General features: G+C 46.3%; 1 protein-coding gene across 2 annotated transcripts in view; it reads left to right on the forward strand.

Moving 5' to 3' along the window:
- Positions 1 to 1,816: 1,816 nt before the first annotated feature.
- Positions 1,817 to 12,985, forward strand: part of PDPN (podoplanin) — a 28,044-nt gene continuing 16,875 nt past the window's right edge. For both annotated transcript variants that reach the window (XM_044913884.1, XM_044913883.1), the window contains exon 1: positions 1,817 to 1,966. In XM_044913884.1, the coding sequence (XP_044769819.1) occupies positions 1,903 to 1,966 (64 nt within the window). In that variant the 5' untranslated portion in view covers positions 1,817 to 1,902. The remainder of the gene's footprint in view (positions 1,967 to 12,985) is intronic.

Consider the following 12,985-nt stretch of genomic DNA (forward strand, 5'->3'; position numbering starts at 1 on the left):
AGTCTATAAACAAACATTCCTGATAAATGCAGTAATAATAAGCTACTAAAATATGGGGGAGGCAGTCTGATTATCTTCTCTATCTCTCTTATCTTTACACTTTCAACCCTTTAACCCTAGGTTCCCTTTCCTCTCTCTAGGTCAGGTATCAACTCCTACCTTGTAGCCCCAGGATAAGACATTGTCCAGCTCTTTAGAAATGAGGAATCTCCCCACCCCAGACCCACAGAAGCCCACCTGCATTTAACTACACTGCAGTGTTTCACACACTGTTTGAGAAGCGAGGCCGGAGGACGTGGTTTATTAAATACCCCTGTGGACAAGTTCTCCTGCAACAGTGGCTTAATATGTAAATTTCCACAGGGCCTGATTTAAGGAGTTGGGGGTGGAGCCCAGTAATCTGAGCTTTTAAAGCAACCAATCCCTTGTGATTCTAATGACAAAATCGATTCGGAATCAGGGTCTGGGATGAGGATCTGAAAATAACCAGTTTTCATGCCAGTCAGGAGCTTTGGGGCATCTGCAGTTTCTTTCTGTTGAACGGAATTTGTGGCATCTTGGAAGAGGCAGAGGCCATGTCCCCATCTCCTCTTCTTAAAAAATTTTCTCTTTGGGGCCCCTGGGTTAAGTGTCTGCCTTCGGTTCAGGTTATGATCCGGAGCTCCTGGAATCAAGCACCCCACCATCGGGCTCCCTGCTCAGCGGGGAGCCTTCTTCTCCCTCTCCCTCTGCCGCTCCCCCAGCTTGTGCGCTCTCGTTCTCTGTCAAAGAAATAAGTAAAATCTTTAAAAAAATGTTTCTTTTTAAGAAAATCCCAACAGTTCAGAAGGAAAGTAAAAAACCCGCAAGTTTGCCTGTTGCTAACACCCAGTACCTGAGATCAGGGCAAGATTGCTTAAACCAGTAAAGTGGGGATTATGGGCCACATTCCAGGATTAAAAGAGATGAGAGCCCTTGGAAGTGAACATAGGTTTGGTGACGGTGGGGGGGGGTGTCCTTGGACATTCTTGGGCTGCAGCACCTCACTGGGCGCGGCCATCCGTCTGTTTGTCCGTCCAGCACTACAGCGCTGCATCCAAAGTGAGGAGAAGCAGATCTCCAACAGCCTTTTTTTCTAAAACTGCCAGAACCAGGGAGTCCTCCAGACTACCCGCCCCCCAGCTCTCTAGGCAACACCCCCTCCAGAGCCTGCCTGCTCGGGTCCTCCAGACAAGGGAACAATTTACCAGCCAGATCCGCCCCTGGCCCACCCAGATGAGGACGGCCACTTTTTTAAAAAAAAGACATCAAATTCAATATTTACAAGAATAATCCCACGCTCCGTTCTAAAATTACTGGCTACAGAAGGAAGAGTTTACTTCTAACAAATAAATAAATAAAATAAAATAAAATAAAATAGGCTTGTGCCTTACTCTTTAAGAAACCCAGAATCATAAAGTAAAATACTTTAAAAAATAATAAATTGCTCACTGCATGCTCCCCCTTCCCCTCCTGTTGGGGCTCAGGGCTCTCCAGACGTCCCGGGGGCAGCCCTGCAGCTGTGGCCCTGTAACTTTAAACCTGGCCTGAGGTCATCATTTTAGCGCTAGCCAAACAGAGGCAGAGGGCGGTCCTAGTGAGCCCCGGACTGAGACCACCTTAGGACCAGCGGCTCCCCGCCCTCGTCGGGAGAGATAAATGCTGACTCCTCGCAAAGTTTCCTACTGCAAAGTTTGCTCCTCAGCCTCCGCGGGAGAAGGAAGTTTGGGGATCTCTCCTACGCTGGGGCTTTTTTGCTCCCTGAATTCCAGCCCCTGTTCTCTGGCTCCACTGGGCAAGGGCCTCTGGCTGCAGAGCTTTTTCATCTTCCCCCAGCACAGAAACCAGTTGCTCGGCCCCAAAGAAAACAAGTCAACCGAGAAGATGTGGAAGGTGCCAGTTCTGCTCTTGGTTTTGGGAAGCGCGTGGCTCTGGGACCCGGCAGGAGGTAAGACCCAGCAGAATGGCCGCCTGCCACCACTGCTGGTGGGGACTAGCGAGCTCAGACTTGCTGGAATGCCTGGGCCTGGTATTTGAAGTTGCCCGGGAAAGCCGAGGGGAGCTTGGCGTGTGTGCGAGCCCACGAGTCCGGAGGACCCGGAGAAGGGGAGACAGTGGCTTAGCTAGTGACGCGTCCCAAAGCAATGGCTGAGCAGGGTGGGAGGAGGAGCCCCCCCCTCCATCGGATCCACAGGCAGCAAAGGTGGGGAGCAGAGGGGGCCTCCCTCCGGAGCAGCCCACCTCCTGCAACCCTCTGCTCAGCTCATGAGAGAGAGGGTAGAAGGATAGAAGCAAGGAGCCTTCCACTGGCTGGACTGGGCTTTCCTATGGGGCTGTGTATTGGAGGAATGCAGTTGGCCTCAGAAGAAGTTGGCCCCATATATGGGGGGGGCATTCAGCAGTGCTGGGGTGGGGAGGACTCCCCTATGCAGCAGCGACACCCTCAGGGCCCTATCAATGGGATGGCCTGGAAGAGGCCTCCGTTATCCTCCCTGGAGGCCTCCCTGTCCCTTTCCCCCTCCTGCCCCCTACCCCCCTTTCCCATCCTGCTTCCTTCTGCTGTCTGCTGTGCCATGCAGATAGCATCCATGTACATCTGTCAGCATTTGATTTTTCTTGGGCTTTTATTTTTATCTGTTTCCCCAATAGAATATAAGCTCCCAAGAACAGAGCTCTGTCTTAGCCTTGATCCCCAGGGCCCCCAAAAAATCTGGCGCATAGTACTTGCTCACTAAATATGGATCGCAGGAACTGTAAGCCCCCTAGTGATCTTTGGAGTTGGAGGTTGCTGAAAGGGAAACTCCTGCATTTTCCAAATTGAGGATAGAGGTGGGTCGAGTACCAGAAAAATCCTCCTTGGAGGGAGTGATTTGCGGGAGGGGTAGACCTGACCCAGGCATCTGTAATTCCACATGCAGACAATAATATCCAGCCCTGGGGAAATTATACAGGGTGTACGAGTCTCTGCCCGGCTGTGGGCTTCAGAGGGACTTGAGCAACTATCTTTACGGGGACATGGGCTATTCGTGGCAGTCCTATCTTTGGAACTTCTCTTTCCACTGGAATCCACACAGCTCTGCACTTCACTTACATTTCCCTTTTGGCGAGACAGTATGCAGATGACACCATTCTGTGCTGCCCAGGGCAAGGTGTGGGAGACCCCCAAACGGAGCCACATCCCAGTTCAGCTAAGGAAAGGCAGAAGCAGCTGGGCAGCATCCTCTGTTTCCTCCTCAGAAAGGGTTGGCTGTAATTATCTTTAAGCCAAAGTTTTTGAAAGTCAGAGGTACCCTAAACCGAGTGGTTGGCGGGAGGGGTGAAACTGACTTAAGCATCTATAAATCTGGTCTGAAAAAAAAAAAAATCACCAGCCATTAGTTGGTACTAGAAACTGCCCTGCCTAAAGAGAGAAGCAGCCCCCCTTCCCCACTCCACCTCCCCAGGCTGTGTGGGGGGCTGGCTGCGTGTGGATGCTGAGTTGCTGGGCTGCCGGCAAGCAGCTGAGGCCCAGGAAGGGTTTTGTCTGAGGATAATGACTGAAGCGCAGGGAATATGGATGAATAACTTCATTGAGCTGAGCTATTGTGGCCTCTGAGGCTGGGGGTAATTATGGTGGTGAATTTTATTATCCTTCTCACAGGATTCTGCTCCCCACTGGCTTTCCCTCATCTAATGTATAATCTGGTTCAGTTTTGTAATCTGGTCCCATGTGTCGTCTCTTTGGCACTGAGTGGATTCAAAGGCGCTCTGTTGTCCACACATCTGGCATTTTCCTCAATTGTCAGGCGCCGCCCTCGCTCTGAACTTCCATCCAAAACACGGACTTCGGGGCCTCTCCGTTAGTTGGTTTGTTTTGTAAAATTCTGCATGCTGCTGCTTGCTGCAAACCCGCATGTGATTTTCCGGGACCGGTCCACCCAGGATTAATCATGCGGTGAACAAATTTCCCTGTGATTTCCCCGAAACTCTTGGCAGTCAGTTTCGGAGGCCCTGAGGTTCTCAGGAGTTGCTAAGGGTTTTTGTTGCACCGAGCATTTGATAAACACCAGGTCCGTTAAGAGTCTTTGTGAGGGAGGTCTATCCATTACACTGGTGTATGAGATCCAAAATAGCATTTAACGGAGAAAAAGCACATTTTTAAGAAGTATCCAAGCGTGAGAAGGCGAAGTCGGGACATGGTGAATAAGGCAGAACGCTGGCTGAGCAGAGGGAGGCAGCCCCTTCTCTTTCTCTGGCCTCTGACATGCGTGGTCCATGAATCACTCTAGACCAGAGAATTATAAAGACCCCAAACCTTGGCATGACGGTGAGTGGTCTGGCCAAGTAGGGAGGACACCCCTCGCTCCCATTTCCATCCCCACCATGTGCTAGGAAGTCACAGTTCCCTCATTTAATCATTACAGCTCCTTAAATTTTACATCATTATCTTCAGAATATGCCAGAACTGGGATTCAAAAACTGGGCCTAACTAATTCCAAACCCCAAGCTCTTTTTAGTACATTACAAAGCCGCATAAAAACTAAAGGTTGCACTTGAAATTAAAAATCAGTGTCACTTTAGGCTCCTTACACATGAACACAAAAAAATTGGGGTGCCTGGGTGGCTCAATCAGTTGAGCGTCTATCTTCAGCTCGGGTTGTGATCTCAGGGTCCTGGGATTGAGCCCTGTGTCAGGCTCCCTGCTTGGCAAGGAGGCTGCTCTCCCTCTCCTCCCCACTTGTGCTCTCTCTCTCTATCTCTGTCTCTCTCTCCCTCAAATAAATGAATAAATTCTTTAAAAAATATATTTTAAGGGTATAAAAAGTCCTTTATGTTACATACCTGCCATAATATTCCTATAAGAATGAAGATGTCACAGTACATTAAAATAGGATTCATTAATCCATTCCCCAAATGGTAATCCAGCACCTCCTGAATGCTTGGTACAGAGCCAGGTGCAGGATTTGAGCTGTGTGCACTTTGGAGAGAGGCACGCCTAATTTACAAAGCATTCCCCAGAGTCTTCGCCAGCGGAGCAACAGACCTGTGCTTTAAATTCCATTGCCTTATCTGAATATTTGTCATATTTCTGGCTCTAAGAACAGGCATGCCAGGTTACAACTTGAAACGGTTCAGGAGAGGACGTAGAGAGACAGAAGACTCAGATACCTAGCAGTACCCTGTGGAACTCATGGGAGCAATCTCAGTAAGATCCTGCAAGGCTCTCCAAGGAAGCCATGCCATTCCTGCCCCCCTGAAACCCCTCAAGGAAATATCCAGCAGGAGCGATTTGTTGGAAGAGAATCAAATGTTTGGGGGGACGGGGTGGGGCGCACTTCCAAGCACTAGCCAAGTCAGCAGTTACGGAGATAAGTCTTAGGATACCCAGAGGGGTGGGCAAGAGATAAAGCAGCTCTGGATTGAAATTTTGAATCCTTTCCTTGTTGATTTCTTCAAACTTTTTTGCTCAGCGTGGGGAAAGGAAAGATACCAGGCATTTTCTTCCAGGGCTATGAGATGGAGTCGGGTTAGGGTTAGGGAACAACGGGAGTTCTGTCAACTTCATCCAGGTGGGGAAAACAAGGCGGCTGCTTCTGTCCTTGCTGCACGCCAGAGCCCACCAGGCCAAGGCAAGCATTCCCTTGAGCTTCAAAGATAGGGGTGAGCGGGCTCTCCCTTCTTTTTGTCTAGCCGGGTGCCTTTGCCTGCAGAACTGCTCAGAGGAGGTGGGTTTGTCCTTTGAGGGGAATCTCACTAAGTCTAGAGGGAAACGTACAGACCTGACCGCCTCATTAGTTGTCTGAGGAGCTGCAAACTGAAATTGTTTAGGGCAATGCTCAATTTCATGCAGGGAGAAAAAAACAAAACAAAACAAAAATCAACAAACCTATCAAAGGATAATCACCTTTCCAGAGGAAGATGGGCCCTCCTCCACCTCTATCCAGGGGGATAGAGTTACCAGTGCCCCAGACAGTGGAGAAGTAGCTCTGCGCACATGGGGTCATAATTGACATTGTTAATGTTTGCAGCGTGCAGGGGGATGTCAGTTACATAGAATACAGATGAGAAGCAGGGGAGGGGCGCTAGAAGATAAGTAAACACATTATTGACGAGCATGCAGTATTTCCTGCAGTTCGTTACAATGTCTCCATCCAAAAGAATAAAACACAACTGACATAAAAAGCTGTTATCCAATGAATAGTATCCTGCCTGAGGAAGAAAGGTGTCAGTTTGCCTAGAATCTAGAAAGGGAGAGAAAAGGGATGAGGATTTGATGACGGTAAACCTGCCCTGCCCAAGGAAGTCATTTATTTAGCAGGTACATTCTGAATGACTGTTTGGTGAGTCAGTCAGGCAAGGCACACGTTATCCCAGCTTACAGCTAGTACGCAAGATGTCCTATAGGGTGGCCTTGGGTGTTCTGATCTCAGTTACAGTGACTGTTCTATGATGAATCAGGGACCCCTGTTCCATCACAGTCTGGAAATGTATTCCACCCAAGAGCCCCACCCTTTGCTTTTGTTGTATGTACACCAGGTATTTCACTCTTGAGAAGGGCGCATAGCAAATGTGTACAGCACTGGAAAACTGTCTCCTGATGTAAATAAACTATTTGGTTTCCTGGCCTCTTGTAAGTCTGGCTAATGTGAAACAGCGTCATCTGAGTTGGATCACCCCATAATAAGATTAAATTTCTGAATCTATAAAGCTAAGGGAACTAGATTCTGCATGGGTGGTGTTAATAGTAGTAACTATGTAATAACACCTACTGGGTGCTTAGCACATTTCAAGCACTTTACAAGCCCTAGTTCATTTAATCTGTGCAACAGACCTACAAAGTAGGAACTATTTGTATTTTACAGATCTTGAAGAGGCTCAGAGAGGTTCAGTAACTTAACACGCAGACGCAGGTAGTAAATAGCAATGGTGAGTCTCTTGAATCCAGGCAGCCCAACCCCAGAGCCCACGCTCCTCACCACTCATCATGACAGCCACCTCTGCGTGGGGTCAAGGCTTCCAAGGACACCCAGAAAAGTCAGCCTATTGATTTCTTCAAGTACCTCTTATAGCAGCACCACCACTTGTTTGTTAGATGCATATTTCAGATTGAAGAATGAGGTTGGAACTAGGACATGGTCCTGCCCTCTTAAGCACTTACAGGGCATACATGTTATTAAGAACTTTAAGAGTTAGAGAAGAAGCATAAAGTGGGATCGCAGCTCACAGAGAGAGGGAAGACAGGTGTGTGTGGTGTACATGTAAAAAGAACATACGAGACAACATAAAATGGCATGTCCTGAGCAGCAAACACCATTATCAGCCGCTCAGTTTGGAGATGAGATTCTTTGGCCATTGATAGCTGGAAAAAAAAGCTTAGGGGGGCAGATGGGGCTTGATCTTGGTTGTGAAAAATGGTAGGATTGGTTGGACAAGGTGGCAGGGAAAGGCAATCCAGGCAGGAGAGATTGCTTGAGCAAATGCACGGAAGTTAGAACAATCTGGAGTTTGTATGGGAAGATTCATGAAGGCTCGCTGGTGTTGGAGTGGGGGTAAATCGGGGAAAGGATGAGCCCCTACTAAGTGGGAGAGCTGAACCTTTTTCTGCAGGCAATAGGCAATAATAGTAAATGAGAGTAAGGTGAACCATGAATAGCAGTTGTCAGGGGAAAAAAATGATGACAAGAACCATATGGGATTGAATCTAGTTTATGGGACCACTGGGGTGGGGGTCATGAGATGAGAGACTAAGTGTGGTGACCACAGAATGGAGGATGAGATCAGATTTGGGGAATAGGAGCCAGCATGACTTACAGCTCAGAATTTCCTGATTTCTTATTCTTCCCTTATTTCCTGAGTTCTTACTATTCACCTCTTAAAACATAACATTATTAAAATTTTTTTTGATAGTTAATTCGCAGATCATAAAATTAATCCTTTGAAATTGAACAGTCAGGGACACCTGGCTGGCTCACTCAGAAGAACACATGACTCTTGATCTCGGGGTTGTGAGTTTGAGCCCCACGTTGGGTGTAAGAATGACTTAAAAATAAAATCTTAAATGAAGAAATAAATTGAATAGTTAAACCACTAGAAGTTGTTGCCATTTTCACTCTCCCCCCGTTTCCTGGCGACCACTGATCTGCTTTTTGCCTGTTCTAGGTATTTCATATAAATGGAATCAGACAATATGTGGCCTTCTGTGCCTGGGTTCTTTCACCCAGCATGATTTCAAGGTTCATTCCTGTGGTAGTGTGTGTGTCAGAATTTTATTAATTTTTAATGGCCGAATAATACTCCATTATTTATCCATTCACCACCAATTGATGGACATTTGGCTTGCTTCTGCTCTGGGGCTATATGAATAATGTGGCTATGAACATTCGTGTGGCTATGAACAAATCTTTATGTGGATGTATGTCTTCATTTCTCTCAGGTATATACCTAGGAGTATAATTGCCCGGTCATATGGTAACTCTATGTTTAACTTTTTGAGGAAACTGCCAAACTGCTGCATCATTTTACATTCCTACCAACGATGGAGAAGGGTTCCAATTTCTCCACATCCTTGCCAACACTTGTTATTTTTGTGTTGTTTTGTTTCATTTCATTTTTTGATTGTAACAATCCTAATGGGTATGAAGTGGTATCTCATTGTGATTTTTGACTAGTATTTCCCTAATGACTAATGATGCTCAGCATCTTTTCATGTACTTTTTGGCCATTTACATATCTTCTTTTTTTTTTAATATTTTATTTTTAAGTACTCTCTACACCCAGTGTGGGGCTTGAACTCACAACCCCGAGATCAAGAGTCACACACTCCACCAATGGAGCCAGCCAGGTTCCCCCATATCTTCTTTGGAGCAATGTCTATTCAAATCATTTTCCCATTTTAAAATTGTTTTGTCTTTTTGTTGTTGAATTCTTTATATATTCTGGATACCAAACCTTTATTAGACATAGGAATTGCAAATATCCTTCCCATTCAATTTCTTGATGGTGTCCACTGAAGCACAAATTTAAAAATTTTTGAAGTCCCATATATCTATTTTTTTCTTTTATTGCCTGTATTGTTGGTGTCATATCTAAGAACCCATTGCCTCAGCCAAGGTCACAAAGGTTTACTCTTGTGTTTACTTCCAACAGTTGCGTAGTTTTATTTTTATTTTTATTTTTTAAAAGATTTTATTTATTTATTTGAGACAGAGAGAATGAGAGACAGAGAGCACGAGAGGGAGGAGGGTCAGAGGGAGAAGCAGACTCCCTGCCGAGCAGGGAGCCCGATGCGGGACTCGATCCTGGGACTCCAGGATCATGACCTGAGCTGAAGGCAGTCGCTTAACCAACTGAGCCACCCAGGTGCCCAGTTTTATTATTTTTTAAAAGATTTTATTTATTTATTTGACAGAGAGAGAGAGAGCACAAGCAGGGGGAGTGGCAGAGGAAGAGGGAGAAGGAGAAGCAGGCTTCCTCCTGAGCAGGGAGCCTGACACAGGGCTCGATCCCAGGATCCTGGGATCATGACCCGAGCTGAAGGCAGACACTTAACCAACTGAGCTACCCAGGAGCCCCAAACAGTTCTGTAGTTTTAGATCTTACATTTAGGTCTTTGACTCATTTGGGGTTATTTCTTATATGTGATATGAAGTAGAGGACCCATTCCATCCTGTTGCATGGGGCTCTCTGGATGTCCCAGAATCATTAGTTGAAAAGGTAATTCTTTCCCATCAAGTTATCTTGGCACCTTTGTCAAAAATCACTTGCCAATAAATGGATGGGCTTATTTCTGGACCTCAATTCTATTCCATTTTTCTATACATCTATCCCTATGCCAACGCCACACAGTCTTGATTACTGTAGTTTTGTAGTAAGTTTTGAAGTTGGGAAGTTTAAGTCCTCCTACTTTGTTCTTTTTCAAGATTACTTTGACTATTCTTATCACTGTATTTTAGTTATTTGTATACATCTCTTGCCCGTTAGAGAGCAGGACCCATGTCTTACTCAGCACTTAAAAGAACACACGATTGGTACCTTGTAAACATTCGTCAGGAGGAAGAGGGAGGAAACACAGTGATCCAAGTCTCTGGGCAGAAATGACAAAGAGGCAGGTGACAGAATTTTAAAAATCAGGTTGGAGGGATGATAGGTTTGGAACCAATGTTATAAGGAGGAGTTCAAGTTTGTGCACTCTGTTTTAGACACAGGGACTTGGAGGTAATAACAGGACATCCAATTGGATGTATTTGACGGGTACCTGGAAAGATAATCAAAATGACATCACAGGTACACCCTAGAGACACAGTTTGCTGCCTGAACTCCTCCCCATTCATCGGAACAGGGGAGAAAGATGGCAAGAAGGGTCAGAAGAGATTCCCCCTAGCTAAGAACAATTCTTTTTAAAAATCTACCGAAGCACACTTCAAACTCCCCAACCAGGCTCAGGATCAAGGCCAAGGGCAGCTAATGGAAACACAGCCACATTCTGCACATTCCTCTAAGGCCTCATCCTCCTTGGTGCACAGCTGGGCTGTCTGTGAGCTACATGGGTGGATGGTGAGGTCAGAGCCAAAGGGGCTTCTCTTTTCACTCTTGCAAAATCAGGGCCTGCTCAGCTGACAGCCCTGAGTGAATCAGAAGCTCAGTTTCCGAGCAGATGGTGAGTGTTTTCCCACTCTGCCACCCTGTTGAGATGCTCAGTTCCGGGGCAGGACTTCTAAAACAGGTTTTAGTCATTTGATTTTTCAGGTACTAAGTAGTCCTCTCTATGAAGTGGCCTTTCCAACGGGCCACTGGACCCAGCCAGTTCCAGAGAAGTTATAACAGAGGTGTTGATTCCAGTTTACAAAGCTGAACTCATTTCCTCTTTTACTGAGAACATTCTGCTCTTGGTCAACAGAGAAAACCTCTCCCCAGGTTGAGTAATCTCGGTCGAAGTTGTAATCAACAGCCTCTAGTTTTAACACTTGAGAAGTTCCGAGCCCCAGTCGTGTTTGGGGGTGAGCAGGTAAGTTGATCTGTGAAGGCTGAAAAGTGTGAATATTCATGTACTCATTCATTCAGCTTTCAGAGGCCATGCCAGCGGCTGGGCCATAAACTTACAGTGGAATGGGATGCTACTCCCAGGAAGCTTATAGATGCTAGCAGAGAAAAAGTAGTCAGTGTTGGTGTTATCAAGCCTTGTTCTAGTTTAGAGGAATTACTTTCTCTTGGCACCCTGGGAAGGCTCTGGGGGAAGAAGCATCTCACTTGGGCCAGGTAGATGAGTAGGTAGGGTTTAGATGGACAGTGAAGTTGGAAGGATGAAACTGCAGGTGCCCTTGGCATCTGGAAGCCCACAAAGCAGCTTTGGTGCCACCCCAGCCCTTGCCACATGGAGTCGAGGGAACATGAGGGGAGCTGCAGAGAAATGACCAGTATATATGAAGCCCGTGTGACACGGTGGTTCGAGCGGGGTTTGGCATCTAACAGACCCGATGTGTAATTCCTGTGTCACCACTTGCTAGCTACATGGGCAGTTTACGCTCAGCCTCACCATCCCCAGCTTCAAAATGAGAATGACATTAGTTTGTAAGGCGTTTGTAAAGATCAGGAGAGGGTACCTGGCACCATGTTTTGGACATTCTCCAATAAATTCAAAATAGCAGCCATTATTATAATACCTACCTCCTTAGAAAAGCAAACTGGTGCAGCCACTGTGGAAAACAGTGCGGAGGTTCCTCAAAAAATTAGAAGTAGAACTACAGGGGCAGCTGGGTAGCTCAGTTGGTTAAGCGTCTGACTCTTGATTTCTGCTCAGGTCACCTGCCGGTGACTTGCTGGGAGGTTTTGCTAAGGACATGAAAGCTGATCTCAGAGTCCTGAGATCAAGCCCCAAGTGGGGCTCTATGCTAGGCATGGAACCTGCTTGGGATTCTCTCTCTCCCTCTCTCTATGCCCCTCCCCCTCCCTGCTTGCATTCTCTCTCGCTCAAAAAAAAAAAAAATAGAACTACCATATGATCCAGGAATTCCACAACTGGGTGTTTATCCAAAGAAAATGAAAACGCTGATTTGAAAAGATATATGCTGTTTACTGCAGCATTATTTACAATAGCCAAGATACGGATGCAACCCAAGTGTCCATCCATAGATGAATGGATAGAGAAGATGTGGTAGATATGGACAATGGAATATTACTCAGCCATAAAAGGAACAAAACCTTGCCATTTGCAACCACATGGAGCTTTGGAGTATAACACTAAGTAAAATAAGTCAGAGAAAGACAAATACTATATGATTTCACTCCTATGTGGAATTTAAGAAACAAAACTAAGAAAAAAAGAGACAAACCAAAAAACAGACTCCTAACTATACAGAACAAACTGGCGGTTGCCAGAGGGAAGGTGGGTGTGGGGGGGATGGGGGAAATAGGTGAAGGGGATTAAGGGTGTCCTTATTGTAATAAGCACTAATGTGACCAACGTGTAGAATTATGAATCACTATATTGTATACCTAAAGCTAATATGACACTGTATGTTAATTATACTGGACTTTAAAATAAAATAAAATACCTACTTGTTGGATGGTCATGGAAAATAACCTTGAGGATTTGTGAAGGGCACACAGTGGGCCTCTGCTGCTTCTCCCCCATCAGGGAAGAAAGAATGCAGGTGGCTGGGAAGTCTGGTGTCATGTTTAAAGGACTGCATGTCCTGGTCCCTCCACCTGCCAGTGACTTGCTGGGAGGTCTTGCTAGGGACATGAAAGCTGAGTCCCCAGCCACATGGGCCCCTCTCCTTTCTTGACTGCTCGTGTTCAGCTGCAGAGACCTTCAGAATGCTACCTCTTTGGGGCATTGTGCATAATGTCCCCTCTCTGAAGTCAGGGAACGCTGCTCCAAATCTTATAGCATTTCTTCTGATTTCTCCAGAGGAACTGGTGACGCTTGTCTGATCTCAGCCTTGACACGTCTCTCTTGAATTTCACGAGAGAGGCACATGTCCCTGGT

This window comes from Neomonachus schauinslandi, chromosome 4 (assembly GCF_002201575.2).
Source record: "Neomonachus schauinslandi chromosome 4, ASM220157v2, whole genome shotgun sequence".
NCBI classification, from domain to species: Eukaryota; Metazoa; Chordata; class Mammalia; order Carnivora; family Phocidae; genus Neomonachus; species Neomonachus schauinslandi.